Genomic DNA, 20,377 nt, shown 5'->3' on the forward strand with positions numbered 1-20,377 from the left:
TAGGCTTCAGTTTTACCCACCCAGCACGTTCCAAAAGGGGCGTTTCAAACAGGGAATTTCGAGTGGGGGCAGTGGATGGAGTTCTTGCTTCTCTGCTGTATAACTCACACACAAAAGTATATTCCCTGATATTTATATACTCCACATCCTCCCGTTTGGGGCGGGATTCTCCCCACCCCCCAGGGCACTATAAAGTTTTCGTTAATGCAGCATTTGGTCAGTGACTGTCCCGTGGGGTGGTTGTGCCGCCCGTGCCTGCCGAGCTGCCGACCGCAAACCGGCGTCCCGGGGCAGCGGGGCGAGCGGCGGGACTACGACTCCCAGCATGCTCCGCGCGGCGGGAGGGGGCGTGGCCTCGCCCCTTCGCCCCGCCCCCACCGGGGCCGTGCCGGCGGCGGGCGCCATGGCGACGGCGTGACGTCACGGCCGGGTGAGAGGTCGCGGCGGCGGCGGCGGCGCGCGGGCAGCGGCCCCGGCCCCGGCGATGGCGGCGGCCCGGCGGCTCCGCGGGGCCCTGCGGCTCGGGGCGAGGCAGCGGCTGCGCGCCGCGGCGGCAGCGCCCGGCAGGTGAGCGGCCGGCGGCCGGCGGCGGCGGGGAGCTCAACGGTGGAACGGAGCGGAGGGAACCGGCGGGGCTGGAGGGAAGCGGCGGGGACGGCGTCGCGGCTGAGGGGGGACACACACGGTCACGGGGGTCACCGGCGGCGGTCGCCGCCCCGGAGGAGCCGCTCGTCACGGGGCCACCGGCTGAGGCCCCTCCGGACCGGGACTCGGCCCCCGCGGCCTCGGCCGGGGCCTGACCTTGGGGCGAAGCCGGTGTGGGGGCCCCGGGGCGGACGCGCGGGGAGCCCGTGGCGGGGGCGCTGGGCTGGGCTGGGGCCGGCACCCCCCGGCACCGGCAGCCCCGGTTGTCCCGGCGGCGGTGGGGGCGCGGCGGCAGCACGGAGCCCTCGGGCCGCCCGGCAGCGTCCCCCAGGCGCTGACCTCTGCGGCAGCCGCGCGGGGCGGGGGCGCAGCCGGTGGCCACCCCGCGGGTGCCGGTTGCCAGCTCTGCCCGCGCCGGGCACTCGGGGGCACGGCGGCTCTCACAAGCCGCGGCGGGGCCGTCACGACCCCCGGCCGGGCCCCGTCGGCTCCGCTCGGCACCCCCCGAGCCGCGGTGGGGGCACACGGTGGCCTCGGGGCTGGTGGTCCCGGGGGTCAGAGCCGGGACGGGCACGAGTCACCCGCGCTGCCGCGGCTATTCTGGGAGCTCGGGGGCTGCCAAGTGCCCAGGTGACTCTGCCTGGCACAGGGGCGGCCCCACAGCTCCTGCGAGGAGCCGGGACCTTTCTCCCCCAGCCCTTGAAGGGGGTCGGGGTGACCTGCCTAAAAATACCGGAGCCGAGCCCCCTGGGACCGCCCCAATCCGGAGCGAGTCCTCTGGACCACCCCCAAACCGGAGCGAGCCCTCTGGGACCACCCCCAAACCGGAGCGAGTCCTCTGGACCACCCCCAAACCAGAGCCGAGCCCTCTGGGACCACCCAATCCGGAGCGAGTCCTCTGGACCATCCCCAAACCAGGGCTGAGCCCTCTGGGACCATCCCCAATCCGGAGCGAGTCCTCCGGGACCACCCCCAATCCGGAGCGAGTCCTCTGGACCACCCCCAAACCAGAGCCGAGCCCTCTGGGACCACCCAAACCGGGGCTGAACCCTATGGGACCACCCCTAAACCGGAGCAAGGCCTCTGGGACCACCCCCAAACCGGAGCGAGTCCTCCGGGACCACCCAAACCGGGGCTGAGTCCTCCGGGACCACCCCCAAACCTGAGCCGAGACCTCTGGGACCACCGAAACCGGAGCCGAGTCCTCTGGGACCACCCCTAAACCGGGGCTGAGCCCTCTGGGACCACCCAAACCAGGGCTGAACCCTATGGGACCACCCCTAAACCGGGGCTGAGCCCTCTGGGACCACCCCCAAACCGGAGCAAGTCCTCTGGGACCACCCAAACCAGAGCCGAGCCCTCTGGGACCACCCCCAAACCAGAGCGAGTCCTCTGGGACCACCCCCAAACCGGGGCTGAGCCCTCTGGGACCACCCCCGAACCGGAGCGAGTCCTCCGGGACCACCCAAATCGGGGCTGAACCCTCTGGGACCACTCAAACCAGAGCGAGTCCTTTGGGACCACCCAAACCAGAGCCGAGTCCTCTGGACCACCCCCAAACCGGAGCGAGTCCTCTGGACCACCCAAACCTGAGCCGAGCCCTCTGGGACCACCCCCAATCCGGAGCCGAGCCCTCTGGGACCACCCCCAATCCGGAGCGAGTCCTCCAGGACCACCCAAACCTGAGCTGAGCCCTCTGGGACCACCCCCAATCCGGAGCTGAGCCCTCTGGGACCACCCAAACCGGAGCTGAGCCCTCTGGGACCACCCCCAAACCGGAGCTGAGCCCTCTGGGACCACCCAAACCAGAGCCGAGTCCTCTGGGACCACCCCCAATCCGGAGCGAGTCCTCCAGGACCACCCAAACCTGAGCTGAGTCCTCTGGGACCACCCCCAATCCGGAGTGAGTCCTCTGGGACCACCCAAACCAGAGCCGAGCCCTCTGGGACCACCCAATCCGGAGCCAAGCCCTCTGGGACCACCCCCAAACCGGGGCTGAGCCCTCTGGGACCACCCAAACCAGAGCCGAGCCCTCTGGGACCACCCAAACCAGAGCCAAGCCCTCTGGGACCACCCCCAAACCGGGGCTGAGCCCTCTGGGACCACCCAAACCAGAGCCGAGCCCTCTGGGACCACCCAAACCAGAGCCAAGCCCTCTGGGACCACCCCCAAACCGGAGCCGAGCCCTCTGGGACCACCCAAACCAGGGCTGAACCCTATGGGACCACCCCCAAACCAGAGCCGAGCCCTCTGAGACCGCCCCAATCCGGAGCGAGTCCTCTGGACCACCCCCAAACCGGGGCTGAGCCCTCTGGGACCACCCCAATCCGGAGCGAGCCCTCTGGGACCACCCCTAAAGCTGAGCAAGTCCTCTGGGACCACCCAAACCTGAGCCAAGCCCTCTGGGACCACCCAATCCGGAGCGAGTCCTCTGGGACCACCCCCAATCCGGAGCTGAGCCCTCTGGGACCACCCCGAATCCAGAGCGAGTCCTCTGGGACCACCCAAACCGGGGCTGAACCCTATGGGACCACCCAAACCGGGGCTGAGCCCTCTGGGACCACCCCCAAACGTGAGCCAAGCCCTCTGGGACCACCCAATCCGGAGCGAGTCCTCTGGACCACCCCCAAACCGGAGCGAGTCCTCTGGGACCACCCAAACCGGGGCTGAGCCCTCTGGGACCACCCCCAAACCGGAGCCGAGTCCTCTGCGACCACCCCCAAACCGGGACTGAGCCCTCTGGGACCACCCCTAAAGCTGAGCAAGTCCTCCGGGACCACCCCCAAACCGGAGCGAGCCCTCTGGGACCACCCAAATCGGAGCACCCAGCCTTGGGGGGAGTAGTGGGGGGGTGTCACGGTGCCACCCCCACCACGATGCCTCATCCATCCCCCTCCCGTGGGGATGAAGCTGAAGGAGCTCTGAGGGACCCGCTGGCGCTTTCAAGGGTCAAGGAGGGGGCAAGTGAGCAACAGCTGAGGGTGTGGAGGAAGAGGAGGAGGAGGAAGAAGAAGAGGTCCAGGGGAGGAGGAAGAGGTCCAGGGGAGGAGGAAGAGGTCCAGGGGAGGAGGAGGAGGGCCAGGGGAGGAGGAAGAGGTCCAGGGGAGGAGGAGGAGGGCCAGGGGAGGAGGAAGAGGTCCAGGGGAGGAGGAGGAGGGCCAGGGGAGGAGGAGGAGGAGGGCCAGGGGAGGAGGAAGAGGTCCAGGGGAGGAGGAAGAGGTCCAGGGGAGGAGGAGGAGGAGGGCCAGGGGAGGAGGAGGAGGACCAGGGGAGGAGGAAGAGGTCCAGGGGAGGAGGAGGAGGAGGGCCAGGGGAGGAGGAGCAGTTGTCTCTCTGGGCTGGTCAGGATTAGGTGTCCCTGAGGTCGGGTTTCCCCCCTGGCACTGGGCTCAGCGCTGAGACCTTCTTCCCTCGTCCTTCTCCTCTGAGGCCTTTCCCCGCGCTGGGGTGGGCTCAGGACTCATCCCTGCTGTCCCTGGCAGACACACAGCCCCGGGTGGGCTCCAGCTGAGGGGCACAGGCTGGGAGCTGCAGCCACAACCCTCCAGGTCCTTCCTCAACCTCACCAACAAGCGGAAGGAATACTCGGAGCGGCGCATCATCGGGTACGTTCCACAACCTCCCCAAACCCCAAACACCCCCCCAACCATTTCCCCCACTCACCCACCCACCCACCCACCCTCCCTCTCCTTCAGCTACTCCATGCAGGAGATGTATGATGTGGTATCCAACGTGGAGGACTACAAGAACTTCGTGCCTTGGTGTAAGAAGTCAGTGGTGGTTTCCAAACGTTCTGGGCACCTCAAGGCTCAGCTGGAGGTCGGGTTCCCCCCTGTGCTGGAGAGATACACGTCCATCGTCACCCTGGTGCGCCCACACCTCGTCAAGGTGAGAGCAGCCACCCTGCTGTGCCTGCCACGAGCTTTTTTGGGCTCCAAGCTCACTCAACCTGAGTGGTTCCTCACCCTCTCTCCCCCTCCCCAGGCTGTTTGCACCGATGGGCGTCTCTTCAACCACCTGGAGACCAACTGGCGCTTCAGCCCCGGCATCCCCGGTTACCCCCGAACCAGCACCGTGGATTTCTCAGTAAGAGCCTTGTCACACTGTGCCAGAGCCTCAGGGGATGAGGGGGAAAGGACATCCCCCTGTGCTGGGCTGTGCTGGGGCTGCACCTCCAGTGCTGTGCCCAGCTCTGGGCCCCTCGCTACAAGAAGCACATGGAGGTGCTGGAGAGGCTCCAGAGGCGGGTACCGAGCTGGGAGAGGATTTGGAGCACGTCTCAGCTGAGGAAGGGCTGAGGGAGCTGGGGCTGTTGAGCCTGGAGAAAAGAAGGCTCAGGGGAGACCTTCTCCCTCTGTGCAACTACCTGAAAGGCAGCTGGAGCCAGGTGGGGGTGGGTCTGTTCTCCCTGGGAACAAGCAGCAGAACCAGAGGAAAGGGCCTCAAGTGTCAGCAGGAGAGGTTCAGGCTGGGTGTGAGGAGCAAGTTGTTGCCTGCCAGGGCTGTGAGGCCTTGGAAGGGGCTGCCCAGGGAGCTGCTGGAGTCACCGTCCCTGGAGAGGTTTCAGAGCTGGGTGGGTGTTGCACTGAGGGCAATGGGCTGGTGGGTGATGGGGCTGGGACAGAGGCTGGATGAGCTGGAAGGGCTCTGCCAGCTGGAACCATCCTGTGAAAGGGCAGAGATGGCTCCTGTCACTGCAACCTGCCCACAGAACCTCAGGGGCTGGAAGGGAGCTGGGAAGTTCATCCAGTGCAGCCCCCTGCCAGAGCAGCAGCACCCAGAGCAGGGCACACAGGGACTCATCCAGCTGGGGTTGGGATGTCTCCAGAGCAGGAGCCTCCACAGCCCATCTGGGCAGCCCCTGCCAGGAGTTTCTCCTCCTGTGCCAGTGCAACCAGAGAATCACACAGTGATGGGGGTGGGAAGGAACCTCCAGAGCTCCTCCAGCCCCCTCAAGCAGGTTCCTCATGCTCAGGGGGCACAGGAATGAGGCCAAGGTGGGGTTGGGATGTCTCCAGAGCAGGAGCCTCCACAGCCCATCTGGGCAGCCCCTGCCAGTGCTCCCTCACCTCAACAGGGAACAAATTCTGCCTTGTGTGTCTCTGGAACCTCTGACGTTGCAGCTTGTGCCTGTTGCCCCTTGTCCCATCACTGGCCATCCCTGAGCACAGCCTGGCTCCAGCCTCCTGACACTTGTGAACATGACTGAGCTCAGCCCTCAGGCTCCTCTTCTCCAGGCTGCAGAGCCCCAGCTCCCTCAGCCTTTCAGCACAAGGCAGATGCTCCACTCCAGCATCTCTGTGCCCTGTGCTGAGCTCTCTCCAGCAGCCCCCTGTCCTTCTGCAGGGATCTGGACACAACACCCCAGATGTGGTGTCACCAGGGCAGAGCAGAGGGGCAGCAGAACCTCTCTGACCTGCTGCCCACAGCCCTTCTGACCCAGCCCAGGCTGCCAGTGGCCTCTTGCCCACGAGGGCCCGTTGTTACTCAGGCTCATCCTGCTGCCCACCAGCACCCCCAGCTCCCTTTCCCCTGCACAACTCTCTCAGAGTTCATTCCCCAGCCTGTGCTGGTCCATGGGGTTGTTCTTTCCCAGAGGCAACACTCTGCACTTGCCCTTGTTCAGTGTCACCAGGTTTCTCTCTGTGCCCAGCCCTGCAGCCTGTCCAGCTCTGGCTCAGTGGCAGCACCGCCCCCAGTTCAGCACTGGCAGCAAGTTTGGTGATGGTGCCTCTGTTCCCTCTGCAAGCTCATTAATGGCTACATGCACCCTTCCTTCCCTTTCTCCTCCCCCAGATCTCCTTCGAGTTCCGCTCCCTGCTGCACTCCCAGCTGGCCACAGTGTTCTTTGACGAGGTGGTGAAGCAGATGGTGGCGGCGTTCGAGCGCCGGGCAGCCAAGACCTTCGGGCCCGAGACGCGCATCCCGCGGGAGCTCATGTTCCACGAGGTTCACCAGACGTGAGGCCAGCCCTGGGCCCCCCCTGCTCACCCCCCCAGGACTGGGCTGTGGCCCCAGGGCCACCCAAACCTCCCCCTTTCCCCCCAGTATTTATTTGAGTGCATCTCTGTGGCCTCGGCCCTCGGACTCCTCCTGCCCCTGGCAGCTCAGCTGGGGCTTTCAGGGGTGGTTTTAGGTTTTTGGGAGCTCTTCTGGGTTGGATTTCATTTGCTTCTCTCTCCCCTCATCTTTGTTTTTCTGCTTCATATGAAGTCCTTGACCAGGCTGGATGGTCCCAGCTGGAAGGTCCCAGCCCTGGGGCAGCTCCAGGGGTCCCAGCTCTGGAGGGTCCCAGCTGGAAGGTCCCAGCCCTGGGGCAGCTCCAGGGGTCCCAGCTCTGGAGGGTCCCAGCTGGAGGGTCCCAGCCCTGGAGCAGCTCAGGGGGTCCCAGCTCTGGAGGGTCCCAGCTGGAGGGTCCCAGCTCTGGAGGGTCCCAGCCCTGGGGCAGCTCCAGGGGTCCCAGCTCTGGAGGGTCCCAGCTGGAGGGTCCCAGCTCTGGAGCAGCTCAGGGGGTCCCAGCTCTGGAGGGTCCCAGCCCTGGGGCAGCTCCAGGGGTCCCAGCTCTGGAGGGTCCCAGCTGGAGGGTCCCAGCTCTGGAGCAGCTCAGGGGGTCCCAGCTCTGGAGGGTCCCAGCCCTGGGGCAGCTCCAGGGGTCCCAGCTCTGGAGGGTGCCAGCTGGAGGGTCCCAGTCCTGGGACAGCTCAGGGGTAGCAGCTCAGAGGTGTCCCAGCCCTGGAGGGAGCTCTGGAGGGTCCCAGCCTTGGGGCAGCTCACGAGGGTCCCAGCCTTGGGGCAGCTCACGAGGGTCCCAGCTCTATGGGGAGCTCTGGAGGGTCCCAGATGGAAGGTCCCAGCCCTGGGGCAGCTCAGGGGGTCCCAGCTCTGGAGGGTCCCAGCCTTGGGGCAGCTCACGAGGGTCCCAGCCCTGGGGCAGCTCACGAGGGTCCCAGCTCTAGGGGGAGCTCTGGAGGGTCCCAGCTGGAAGGTCCCAGCTCTGGAGCAGCTCAGGGGTGTCCCAGCCCTGGAGGGAGTTCTGGAGGGTCCCGGCTGGAGGGTCCCAGCCCTGGGGGCAGCTCAGGGGTCCCAGGCTGCTGCTGGGGGAGGTGGGTGCTCACTGAGGTGGGGGAGTGTTGGAGGAGCCCCCCCTGGATCCTGCCAGGGGCCAGGAGGGGGGCCAGGAGCAGGGGGGAGCCCCAGCAGCGGCGGCTCTGCCGCTGTCGCACACTTTGCACAACGCACACGCACAGAATGGGGAGGGGGGGGGGATGGTCCTGTGTGTCCCCCCAGCTCCTACCAACCCCCCAGCCCCTACCACCCCCCCTCACCCCCTCCTTGGGCTGAGGGACCAGCACAGCCCCAGCCCTTGGCCACTGCCTGGCTCCCACCTCCAGTTCCAGCCCCCTCCCCTTTCTCCCCCCAACCCCTGGGACTTGGGGGGAGGGGGCTCAACTTGTGTTTGGAGGGGGAGGGTGGGCACAGGGGCTCCCCCCATGGCACCTGCTGCCCCAGCAAGGGCTTTAGAGGCCAATAAAGAGCATTTCCAAGGGTTCAGCAGCCTCCTCGTCCTCATTTGGGTGGGGGGGGGGGGGAGCTGGCTGGGAGTGGGGGGAGCTGTGCACTGAGACACCCCCCCCTCAACCAAACCAGACTGGTACCAGTGGCCACCAGTGAGCCAAAGCCCAGTAGAGACAGAATGGAGGTGGGGGGGGGTGTGGAGGGGGTGGCAACCAACCCCTGACACCCCCCCCTTCACCCCAAAATCCTGCAGCCCTGGGGGCAGGGTCCTGGGGGGGCTGGGGGGGATGGGGTGTGTTTGGGGGGGGCGTGATGGGAGGTGGGAGGTTGTTAATAAAAACATTTATTTTGCATTTTGTTGTTGTTTGTACAGAAGTGCCCAATGCCCAGGGGGGGGCAGCAGCCAGGGGGGGTCACACAAACACGGGGAGGGGGGGGGGAGGAGTGTATCAAGTCCCTGCTGAGGGGTTTGGGGGGGGGGGAAAGGAGGGGCTGAGATCTTTGTTCTTCACCTGCTGCCCCATGGTTGGGGGTGGGGGGGAAGGGAAGGAAAGGGGGGGGCTTGGACATGGATCAGGACTGAACCCCTTTTGGGGGGGGGGGGTTGGGGGGGCCACACAGCACCAGCCCAGCAGCAGGGGGGAGCCTGGGGGGGCTCCCAGTGTGCGTGGTGCTGCTGGGTGGGGGCAAAGGGGATGAAAGGAACAGGGTGGCTCCCTCCCCATCCCCCTTAAAGCAGGGAGAGGTTTTTGGGGGGGGGGTTTCCACTCACACCCCTCTTCCCCCCCCAGCCAATGCCTGAGGGGGGGGGTCAGTGCTGAGGCTGTCCAGGCCCTGGGGCAGCAGCACAGCGTTCCCAGGGGAGGGGGGAGTGGGGAAGAGGGGGGTTGGTGGGTGGGAGGGGGGCTTTAAGGTTGGGGGAACCCCCTCCCCTGTCCCTTCTTTACCCAGACTTGTAGCCCACGAGCTGCATCAGCCCCTTGGTGCTCATGGATTTGGGTCTCTCCAGGGGGAAGCCCAGGGCTCGGCTCCAGATGAGCTGTGACAGGACCCCCAGAGCCCTGGAGACCCCGAACAGCACCGTGTAGTAATTCATCTCCTTCATCCCATAGTACTGTGGAGGCAGAGGAGGGGGAGGAAGGTCAGGCCAGGGTGAGATGAGAGCAACCACGACCCTCCCCTTCCCCCCCCAGACAATACAGAGCCCCCCAAGTCAAACAGAGCTCCCTCAGGCAATACACAGCCCCCTCCCAGGCAATGCAGAGCTCCTCAGGCAATACAGAGCCCACCCCCAGGCAATACAGAGCCCTCCCAGACAGTTCACAGCCCCTTCCAGGCAATACAGAGAGCCCCCAGGCACTGCAGAGCTCCCCCAGGAAACACAGAGCCCCTCAGGCAATAGAGAACAGAGCCTCCCAGGCAATATACAGCCCTCTCCAGGCAATGCAGAGCTCTTCAGGCAATACAGAGCCCTGCCAAGTCAATATAGAGCTCCCCAAGGCAATACAGACACCCTCCCAGGCAACAGAGAGACCCCTCCAGGCAATGCAGAGCTCCCCCAAGCAATATAGAGTCCCTCCAGAGACTCTACAGAGCTCCCCCAGGCACTACAGACCCCTCCAGGCAATACACAGCCCTCCCAAGTCAATACAGAGCCCCCCTCAGGTACTACAGAGCCCCCCCAAGTCACTACAGAGCCCCCCTCAGGTACTACAGAGCCCCCCAAGTCACTACAGAGCCCCTCCAAGTCACTACAGAGCTCCCTCAGACACTACAGAGCCCCCCAAGTCACTACAGAGCCCCCCCAAGTCACTACAGAGCTCCCTCAAGTCACTACAGAGCCCCCCAAGTCACTACAGAGCTCCCTCAGACACTACAGAGCCCCCCAAGTCACTACAGAGCCCCCCCAAGTCACTACAGAGCTCCCTCAAGTCACTACAGAGCCCCCCAAGTCACTACAGAGCTCCCTCAGACACTACAGAGCCCCTCAAGTCACTACAGAGCTCCCTCAAGTCACTACAGAGCCCCAAGTCACTACAGAGCTCCCTCAGACACTACAGAGCCCCCCCAAGTCACTACAGAGCTCCCTCAAGTCACTACAGAGCCCCTCAGACACTACAGAGCCCCCCAAGTCACTACAGAGCTCCCTCAGACACTACAGAGCCCCCCAAGTCACTACAGAGCCCCCCCAAGTCATTACAGAGACCCCCCAAGGCACTACAGAGCCTCCCCTCCCCTCCCCTCTCACCTGCAGCAGGACCCCACTGTGGGCATCCACGTTGGGCCAGGGGTTCTTGGCCTTGCCCTGCTCCAGCAGCACGTTGGGGACGATCTTGTAGAGCTGAGCCACCAGTTTGAAGAGAGGATCCTGGGGCAGGTGCTTGAGGGCGAATTCCCGCTGGCACGTGTAACGGGGGTCGGTCTTACGCAGCACAGCGTGGCCATAGCCTGGCACCACCTGCAGGGCACGGGGCTCACAGCCACCCACAGCCACCCACAGCCACAGCTGGGGCTGCCTGGCCTGGGAAGGGGCTGGGGGTCCCAAGGAAAGGGCCCTGAGGGTCCTGGGGAAGGGGCTCCGGGTGCCAAGAAGGGCCTTGGAGAAGGGGCCCCAAGGGAAAGGCTCTGGGAAAGTCCTGGGAAGGGCTCTGGATGCTGGGAAGGGGGTTTGGGGGTGCCAGGAGGGGGTCTGGATCCTGGGAAGGGGCTCTGGGGGTGCCAGGATGGGCCCTGGATCCTGGGAAGGGGCTCTGGGGGTGCCAGGAGAGGGTCTGGAACCTGGGAAGGGGCTCTGGGGGTGCCAGGAGAGGGTCTGGAACCTGGGAAGGGGCTGAGGGTCCTGGGAAGGGGCTGGGGGTCCCAAGGAAAGGGCCCTGAGGGTCCTGGGGAAGGGGCTCCAGGTGCCAAGAAGGGCCTTGGAGAAGGGGCCCCAAGGAAAAGGCTCTGGGAAAGCCCTGGGAAGGGCCCTGGATGCTGGGAAGGAGGTTTGGGGGTGCCAGAAAGGGCCCTGAGGAAGGGCCTGAGGGTCCTGGAGAAGGGGCCCCAGGGGAAAGGCCCTGGGGGTCATGGGAAGGGGGTCTGGGGGTCCCAGGAAGGGCTCTGGATGCTGGGAAGGGGGTTTGATGGTGTGAGGAGGGGTCCTGGATCCTGGGAAGGGGCTCAGGGTCCTGGGAAGGGGCTGGGGGTCCCAAGGAAAGGGCTCTGAGGAAGGGCCTGAGGGTCCTGGGGAAGGGGCTCCAGGGGAAAGGCTCTGGGAAAGCCCTGGGGGATCCTGGGAAGGGGCTTTGGGGGTGCCAGGAGGGGTCCAGGATCCTGGGAAGGGGCTCTGATGGTGTCAGGAGGGGTCCAGGATCCTGGGAAGGGGGTCTGGGGGTGCCAGAAAGGGCCCCAAGGTCCTGGAGAAGGAGCCCCAGGTAAAAGGCCCTGGGAAAGGCCCTGGGGGTCCTGGGAAGGGGGTCTGGGGGTCCCAGATCCTGGGAAGGGGGCCTGGGTGTCCCAGAAAGGGCCCCTGGGACGGGCCTGGGGGGATCCCAGGACATAGGGAAGAGCCTCAGGGTCCCAGGATGGGCCTGGGGAAGGGTCTCAGGGTCTCAGGAAGGGTCTCAGCATGCTGGGAAGGGCCCTGGGAAGAGCCTGGGGCTCTGGGGAAGGGTGTGACCCCCTCACCCTGCCAGAGTTGAGCGTGTTCCAGATGAAATCCCGCAGCTTCTCATCCGACACCTCCCGGCCCAGCTCCTTCTGCAGGTTGGTCAACCAGAGCAGCACCTCCTGCAGCACAGGGAGGGTGAGACACAGCCTGGGCACTGCCAGGACACACAGCCTGGGCACACAGTCTGGGCACTGCCAGGCAACTGCCAGGGCTCAGCCAGGGCACACAATCTGGGCACAAAACCTGGGCTCAGTCAGGGAACAGCCAGGGCACTGCCAGGGCTCAGCCAGGGCACAAAGTCTGGGCACAAAGTCTGGGCTCAGCCAGGCAACTGCCAGGGCACACAGTCAGGGCACAGCCTGGGCACACAGCCTGGCAACTGCCAGGGCTCAGCCTGGGCACACAGTCAGGGCACACAGCCTGGGCACACAGCCTGGGCACTGCCAGGCAACTGCCAGGGCTCAGCCTGGGCACACAGCCTGGGCACACAGCCTGGGCACACAGCCTGGGCACAGCCAGGCAACTGCCAGGACACACCCAGGACACACAGTCAGAGCACAAAGTCTGGGCACAAAGTCAAGTCTGGGCACAGCCAGGCAACTGCCAGGGCACACAGTCAGGGCACACAGTCAGGGCACACAGTCAGGGCTCAGCCTGGGCACACAGTCAGGGCACACAGTCAGGGCACACAGTCAGGGCTCAGCCTGGGCACACAGTCAGGGCACACAGTCAGGGCACACAGTCAGGGCACACAGTCAGGGCAGGAGCAAAGGGGTGGAACCCACCTGGTTGGCAAGTCCATGCAGGGGCCCAGCCAGTCCATTCATGGCAGCAGCAAAGGCGAGGTAGGGGTCAGAGAGGGCACTGCCCACCAAGTGACTGGTGTGGGCACTCACATTTCCCCCCTCATGGTCACTGCAGGGGCAAAAGGGAAACATCAGGACTCCCCAAAACCCCACCAAGGACCCTCTCAACAACCTCCTGTGACCAAGGATCACCCCCTCAGGCCCACACCTGTGGATGGTGAGGTAGAGCCTCATCAGCTCCACGAACTGAGGCTCAGTGTAGCCCAACATGTTGGTGAAGTTGTGGGACCAGTCGAGGTCGGGGGCGATGGCGCCGATGCTGCTGCCCTCCCGGTACAGGTTGCGGTAGATCTTGGCAGCCACACAGGGCAGCTTGGCAATGAGATCCATGGCATCCTCATAGACAAACTGGGACAGGGCCCAGGGAGGGAAGGTCAGAGAATCACACAGTGGGGAGGGGTGGGAAGGGACCTGCAGAGCTGCTCCAGCCCCAGCCCCTGCTCCAGCAGCTTCCCCTGGCTCAGGGGGCACAGGAACGTGTCCAGGGGGGGTTGGGAACCTGAGAAGGAGCCTCCACACCCTCCCTGGGCAGCCTGGGCCAGGGCTCCCTCAGCTCAGCACCAAAGGACTTGCCCAGCCTGTGCCCATCACCCCTTGTCCTGTCACTGGCCACCCCAGCAAGGAAATGTCACCTCAGTCTCCTGACACCCTTTATCAGACTCACAGCATGGTGGGGTTGGGAGGGAGCTTTAGAGCTCATCCAGTGCAACCCCCTGCAGAAGCAGCTCCCACCTAGGTCAGGTCACACAGGAATGTGTCCAGGGGGGTCTTGAAAAGCTCCAAGGAAGGAGCCTCCACACCCTCCCTGGGCAGCCTGGGCCAGGGCTCCCTCACCCTCAGCACCAAAGAAGCTTCTTCTCCTCTTCCAGGGGCACTTGCTGTGTCCCAGCCTGTGCCCATCACCCCTTGTCCTGCCACTGGCCACCCCAGCACAAAGCCTGGCCCCATCCATCCTCCTTTAGGGACTGAGCAGCACTGATGAGATCCCCCTGAGCTCAGGCTTCTCTTCCCCAGGCTGAACAGCCCCAGGGCTGCAGCCTTTCCTCCTCACACACATGTTCCATCCCTCAGCATCTTGCTGGCCCTGCCCTGGCCTCTCTGCAGCACTTCCCTGTCTCTCTGCAGCTGGGGAGCCCAGCACTGGCCCCAGGACTCCAGCTGAGGCCTCCCCAGCTCTGGCAGAGCAGAGGGGCAGCACAACCTCCCTGGCCCTGCTGCCCACACTCTCTTCATGCCCCCCAGGCTGCCATTGGCTCCTTGCCCACCAGCCCACGTTGCTGCCCCACGTTCCCTTTGCTGCCCCCCAGCACTGCCAGGGCCCTGTCCCACAGCTGCTCTCCAGCAGCTCACCCCCAGCCTGGGCTGGTGCTGGGCTGGTTCCTCCCCAGCTGCAGGACTCTGCCCTTGGTGCCCCTCAGCAGGTTCCTCTGTGCCCAGCTCTGAAGCCAGTCGAGATCCCACTGACTGGCAGCTCAGGCTCTGGTGAGTCAGATGAGGTGGCTGTGCTCTCCCTGAGGGATGTTGGTACCCAAATCTGCCCCCAAACCTGTCCCCAGTGCCCTGTACCTCCCAGTACTTGGCCCTGTGGATCCCTTCGCCGTAGGCACGAGCGAACTTGCTCTCGCTGTTGAGGGCCGTGATGGCAGCGCTGAGCTGGGACATGGGGTGCAGGTTGGTGGGGAAGTTGTCCAGCATGGTCACCACGTGGGAAGGCAACGCTGCACGTCGAGCCCACTCCTGGGATAGCCAGGTCACCTGCCAGAGGGGCACAAAGGGCTGAGCTGTGGGAGGCAAGAGGCTGGTAAAACAACCCCCTCCAGCCCACCCAAGCCCCTCAATGAACCCCTCTGCAGCCTGTTACCTGCTCCTGGGTGGGCACTTCTCCAGTCACCAGCAGCCAGAAGAGCCCCTCAGGCAACGGCTCCTCTCCCCCAGCAGCTTTGGGCAGCAGCTTCTGGCACTCAGGGATGCTGTAGCCACGGAAGCGGATGCCCTACAGCACCCGGGCACAAGCGTCAGCCGCGGGCACAGACCAGGAGGGGACACCCCAGGAGGGCAGGGGCAGGCCTCACCTCATCAGGATCCAGCACTGAGGTCTCATAGATCAGCCCTTTCATGCCCCTCATGCCACCATACACCTGCAGGGGGTGGAAGGGCAGCAGTTACCGGGGGTGGAGGCACAGCCCTGGCACGGCGCGGCGTCGCCCCCACTCACCATGTCCACCGTGATCTGCCCGATGGCTGTGCTGCCGTGCTGCTGCCTGAAGCTCTTGATTTTCGCCTGCTCCTTGGGGATCATGTTGGCCAGGACATCCTTGAGGTTCTGGGAAGAAAGGAGGTGGGGGTTGAGGATGGGGGCTATGGGGTGGGGCGGGGGCAGAGCTCCCTCAGGCAATACAGAGACTCCACAGGCAATGCAGAGACCCCCAAGCAATGCAGAGACCCCCCCCCAGGCACTACAGAGCCCTCCCAAGTCAATACAGAGCTCCCTCAGGCACTACAGAGACCCCCAAGCAATGCAGAGCCCTCCCAAGTCAATACAGAGACCCCCAAGCAATGCAGAGCCCTCCCAAGTCAATACAGAGCTCCCTCAGGCAATACAGAGACCCCCAAGCAATGCAGAGCCCTCCCAAGTCAATACAGAGCTCCCTCAGGCACTACAGAGACCCCACAGGCACTACAGAGACCCCCAAGCAATGCAGAGCCCTCCCAAGTCAATACAGAGCTCCCTCAGGCAATGCAGAGACCCCCAAGCAATGCAGAGCCCTCCCAAGTCAATACAGAGCTCCCTCAGGCACTACAGAGACCCCACAGGCAATGCAGAGACCTCCCAAGTCAATATAGAGCTCCCTCAGGCACTACAGAGACCCCACAGGCAATGCAGAGACCCCCAAGCAATGCAGAGACCCCCAAGCAATGCAGAGCCCTCCCAAGTCAATATAGAGCTCCCTCAGGCACTACAGAGACCCCCAAGCAATGCAGAGCCCTCCCAAGTCAATACAGAGCTCCCTCAGGCACTACAGAGACCCCCAAGCAATGCAGAGCCCTCCCAAGTCAATACAGAGCTCCCTCAGGCACTACAGAGACCCCACAGGCACTACAGAGACCCCCAAGCAATGCAGAGACCCCCAAGCAATGCAGAGACCCCCAAGCAATGCAGAGCCCTCCCAAGTCAATACAGAGCTCCCTCAGGCAATACAGAGACCCCTCAGGCACTACAGAGCTCCCTCAGGCACTACAGAGCCCTCCCAAGTCAATATAGAGCTCCCTCAGGCAATACAGAGACCCCCCCCAGGGCAATACAGAGCTCTCCCAAGGCAATACAGAGCCCCTCAGGTACTACAGAGCTCCCCCAGGCAATACAGAGACCCCTCAGGCACGACAGAGCTCCCCCAGGCATGACAGAGACCCCTTCAGGCAAGACAGAGACTTCCCCCAGGCAAGACAGAGACACCCTCAGGCAATACAGACATCCCCAGGCACTACAGAGACCCCCTCCAGTGCAATACAGAGCCCCTCAGGTACTACAGAGCTCCCCCAGGCACTACAGAGACACCCCCAGGCACTACAGAGCTCTCCCAAGTTAATATAGAGCCCCCCCAGGCACTACAGAGACCCCCAGGCACTACAGAGCCCTCCCAAGTCAATACAGAGACACCCAGGCACTATAGAGCCCTCCCAAGTCAATACAGAGACACCCAGGCACTACAGAGCCCTCCCAAGTCAACACAGAGCTCCCTCAGGCAACACAGGGGGTGGGGGCTCCTCTCACCGTGGCAGCGCTGGCGTGGCGGGCGGCCAAGAGCACACACGGGGTGTTCTGTGGGAGAACAGACACAGGGACTGGGGGTTACCCAGGGAGGCAGAGCCCCAGCGTGCCCCCCCTGGGCTGCCCCACTGCTGGGGGGCTGTAGCACGGTGCCAGCCCCAGCTCGGGTGCCACCCCCAGCTCCGGTGCCACCACCCCCCCGTGACTCCCGGCGGGTTCCCTCAGCCCCGTGTGCCAGGGCTCAGGGCTGGGGGGGGCTCAGCCAGGCCAGGAGGGAACTGGGAGCCCCTCGGTGCTGCAGCAGCCCCGTTGGCATCACACACAGCCCTGTGCCCACTGGGCCTCCTGCTCCGTGCCGGGGAACTGTGCAGGGGCCATGCAGGAGCTGTGCCGGGGCCATGCAGGGGCCATGCAGGAGCTGTGTCTGAGCTGTGCCGGGGCCATGCAGGGGCCATGCCCGAGCTGTGCTGGGGCCGTGCCCGAGCCGTGCCGGGGAACTGTGCCCTAGCCGTGCCCGAGCTGTGCCGGGGCCATGCAGGGGCCATGTAGGAGCTGTGCCCGAGTTGTGCCGGGGCCATGCAGGAGCTGTGCCGGGGCCATGCAGGGGCCGTGCCCGAGCCGTGCCGGGGCCGTGCAGGAGCTGTGCCTGAGCTGTGCCGGGGCCGTGCAGGTGAGCTGTGCCGGGGCCATGCCCGAGCCGTGCCCGAGCTGTGCCGGGGCCGTGCAGGAGCTGTGCCAGGGCCGTGCCCGAGCCGTGCAGGTGAGCTGTGCAGGGGCCATGCCCGAGCTGTGCCGGGGCCGTGCCCGAGCCGTGCCAAGGCCATACAGGGGAGTTGTGCAGGGGCCATGCACGAGCTGTGCAGGGGCTGTGCAGGGGAGCCGTGCCCGAGCTGTGCAGGGGCCGTGCAGTGGAGCCGTGCCGGGCCCGTGCAGAGTAGCTGTGCAGGGGCACCAGGCCCGAGCCGTGCAGGGGAGCTGTGCCAGGGCTGTGCAGGGGAGCTGTGCTGGGGGGGGCTGTGCAGGGGCCGTGCAGGGGAGCTGTGCAGAGGCCGTGCCCGAGCCGTGCCCAGGCCGTGCCATGGAGCTGTGCAGGGGCCGTGCCATGGAGCTGTGCAGGGGCCGTGCCTGAGCCGTGCCCGAGCCGTGCCTGAGCCGTGCCAGGCCGGTGCTGCTGCGGTTTTCCTGTACCACAGCTCCACAGGCGCTGAGGAAACCGATCTTTGTTCCTCGCCCGCGTGTGGCAACCGCAGGGACTCCGGCCCACGGGAACACCCCGAGGCAGCCGGGCACAGCCCCGAGTCCCAGCAGCAGCACCGGGGTGGGGACACACACACCCCCCCGGGACTCGCACACCCCCAAACCCAGCCGCAGCCCCCCAGCCCCCGCGGCGAGCAGCAGGAGCGGCCTCGGCACCATCCCCACGGCGGCTGCACAGCGCCCGGGGCTGCGGCAGCTCCTGCGGCACGGCCAGAACATGACTCGCTTTTTCCACTGTGTGCCGGGGGGGGCCGCGGGGGGGACACACGGGGAAACGGCCACGCTGAGCCCCCCCGGCCCCGCACAGGCAGCGTGGGGGGTGCACAGCACCCCGACACTGCTCAGGGCAATTGCACCGTGCGTGTCCCCCCGCCCCGTCCCCTGCAACAGGCTGATGCCGGGGAGGGAAAATGCCGGCAGCGGGAACAATGGAGGCGGCGGCGGGAAGCCCAAGGTCAAGGCGGCCGCCGCTGTCACCGCGGGGCCACCAACCACCGGCTCCCGGGTCACCCCGGCCCGGCCCCGCCGTCGGCTCAAGGTCACACGTGTGACACCGGCAGCGGGGGCTGGGGCAGCCCCGGTGGGACACCCCGGGTTGGGGATGGGGGGGATGGGATGGGGACCCCCCTTCCCCAGCAGCCCCCGTCCGGGTTGAGACTCGGCCGAGGAGCAGAGCGATGGTGGGGCCGCGGGGAGGAGGATGAGGATGGTGGCAGCACGGTGAGGGCACGGGCTGGCGGAGTGGCCCAGGGACAGTGTCGTTGTCCCCCCCCTCTCCGGGTGAGCGGGGGCCAAGTGGGACAGGCCCCGGCTCCCAAAATAACGCCCGGTCGATAAAGACGCTGCAGAGGCCGTTACGAAACGCCGGGGCCACGGCCAGGGCAAACGGGCGGGGGGGGGGGGGCGGGGGCCAACCCAGCCCTGCAGCCCCCTCCCCGGGACACGCTGGACCCCCAGCACAGCCCCAGCACGAACCGGGGGTCCCCTCCGGGTCACTCCCGGCTGCCCTCTACGGCCCCGAGCCGCCCGGGAAGGGGGGTGTGGGGGCGGATGGGAGGCCGGGGAGGTGACCCCCCCCCCCCCCCCCCCCCGTTCCATCACCGGCAGCGCCTCCCGGCTGAGACCCCCGGGCCAGGCATGGGGTCCCCTCCGGCCCCGCAACGGCGGAAACGGCCTTGCAGGAGCCCCCAGCGAGGGGCTGCGGCGGGACACGACCCCTGCGATGGGGGGCTCGCAGCTCCAGCAGAGCCCCCGCCCCTCCCCGAGGCGCAGCCCGGGCTCGGAGCCGCCCCCACCCCGCGGGGTCCCGGCGGCTCTGACGGCCCGCTGCGGGCCCCGGGCTTCGGGCAGGGCCCGGCCGCTCCCAGCGGAGGCGGCGCCGGTTCCCGCGCCCACCACCACGTGCAGCCGCCGCGGCCCCGCGGCCGCCCCCCGCTCCCAGCCCCGCTCCCGCCGCCTCAAAGCACCGATCGCTGCCCCCCGCGTCGCCCCTTTAAGGATCAACCCCGCGTGCGTCCGTGTCCCCCCCCAAGCCTCCGCGGCGTCGCCCCTTTAAGGCGCGGCGGGGCCGGGACGGGCAGCCTCACCTTGGGCCCGCGGAGGCGCGCGGCCGCCCGGCTGCCGGCGGCGAGGAGCGTCATGGCGGCGCGGGGAGCGGGGCCGGGGCCGGGGCGGAGCGGGGCCGGGAGCGGGGCCGGAGCGAGCGGCGGCGGCGGCGGCGGCCGGGGGGTCCTCAGCGCGCCGGGTGGGGCGGGGCGCGGCGCCGCCGTGGTTATTAGCATAGCCCCGCCCACCGCCGGGCCCCGGCAGCTCGCCATTGGCCGGCGCCAGGACGGGGGGCGGGGATAGGCAAATGAGGCCGCGGGGAGCCAGAGGGGCCAGGCTATAGGTGGCCGCCGCGTTCGCCTGATCTGGGGCCGGGGTGGGGTGAGGCGGCGCCACGCCCCTCTCTCGTGACGTCACGGGGCCGCCCCGCCCGCGCGCGCCGGTGGGGGTGGGGGGGCGGCCGCGTGACGTCATCGAGCCCCCTCTGGCCACGCGCCGTGACGTCACCCCGCGGGCAGCCACCGGGGCTGCAGCTTGCCCCGGGCCAGTGGCCCCCCCGTGACGTCAGAGGCGCGAGGCAGGGGGCGGGGCTTGGCCCCGGGTGACCCAGGACATCGGCCCCGGGGCCCGGGCCGGGGGACACAGGGACGGGCTGGGGGCCATAAGGGATGGGCAGTGGCCACAGGGGATGGGCAGTGGCCACAGGGCAGGGCTGGTGGCCATAAGGGATGGGCAGTAGCCACGGGGCATGGCCAGTGGTCCCAGGGCAGTGGCCCCCTGGCAATTTCAGTAGCCACAGGGCATGGGCAGTGGCCATAAGGGATGGGCAGTGGCCACACGGCAGGGCTGGTAGCCATCAGGGATGGGCAGTGGCCATAAGGGATGGGCAGTAGCCACACAGTAAGGCTGGTAGCCATAAGGGATGAGCAGTAGCCACATGGCAGGGCTAGTGGCCATAAGGGATGGGTAGTAGCCACATGGCAGGGCTGGTAGCCATAAGGGATGGGCAGTGGCCCTGTGATGGCAGCAGTAGCCACGGGGCATGGCCACTGGTCCCAGGGCAGTGGCCACATGGCAGCGTCAGTCCCCACAGGGGATGGGCAGTGGCCACACAGTAAGGCTGGTAGCCAT

The 20,377-nt window shown here is 66.4% G+C and overlaps 2 protein-coding genes across 2 annotated transcripts; one reads left to right on the forward strand and one right to left on the reverse strand.

Moving 5' to 3' along the window:
• The first annotated feature begins 484 nt into the window (after positions 1–484).
• On the forward strand, positions 485–8,192 carry COQ10A (coenzyme Q10A). Its single transcript, XM_062015730.1, has 5 exons — positions 485–567; positions 4,128–4,250; positions 4,341–4,533; positions 4,630–4,731; positions 6,442–8,192. Exons 1-5 carry the CDS (start codon positions 485–487, stop codon positions 6,607–6,609), a joined length of 669 nt encoding a protein of 222 aa, XP_061871714.1. The 3' UTR covers positions 6,610–8,192.
• Positions 8,193–8,487: 295 nt separating this feature from the next.
• On the reverse strand, positions 8,488–19,396 carry CS (citrate synthase). Its single transcript, XM_062015726.1, has 11 exons — positions 19,288–19,396; positions 16,448–16,495; positions 14,891–14,998; positions 14,748–14,813; positions 14,537–14,668; positions 14,242–14,430; positions 12,824–13,023; positions 12,595–12,724; positions 11,827–11,928; positions 10,409–10,618; positions 8,488–9,274 (listed from the first exon to the last, which is right to left on the reverse strand). The coding sequence occupies exons 1-11, from the start codon at positions 19,339–19,341 to the stop codon at positions 9,104–9,106; spliced, it is 1,410 nt and encodes a 469-aa protein (XP_061871710.1). The 5' UTR covers positions 19,342–19,396; the 3' UTR covers positions 8,488–9,103.
• Positions 19,397–20,377: the final 981 nt, after the last annotated feature.

The sequence above is a fragment of the Colius striatus genome, chromosome 26 (assembly GCF_028858725.1).
Source record: "Colius striatus isolate bColStr4 chromosome 26, bColStr4.1.hap1, whole genome shotgun sequence".
NCBI lineage: Eukaryota > Metazoa > Chordata > Aves > Coliiformes > Coliidae > Colius > Colius striatus.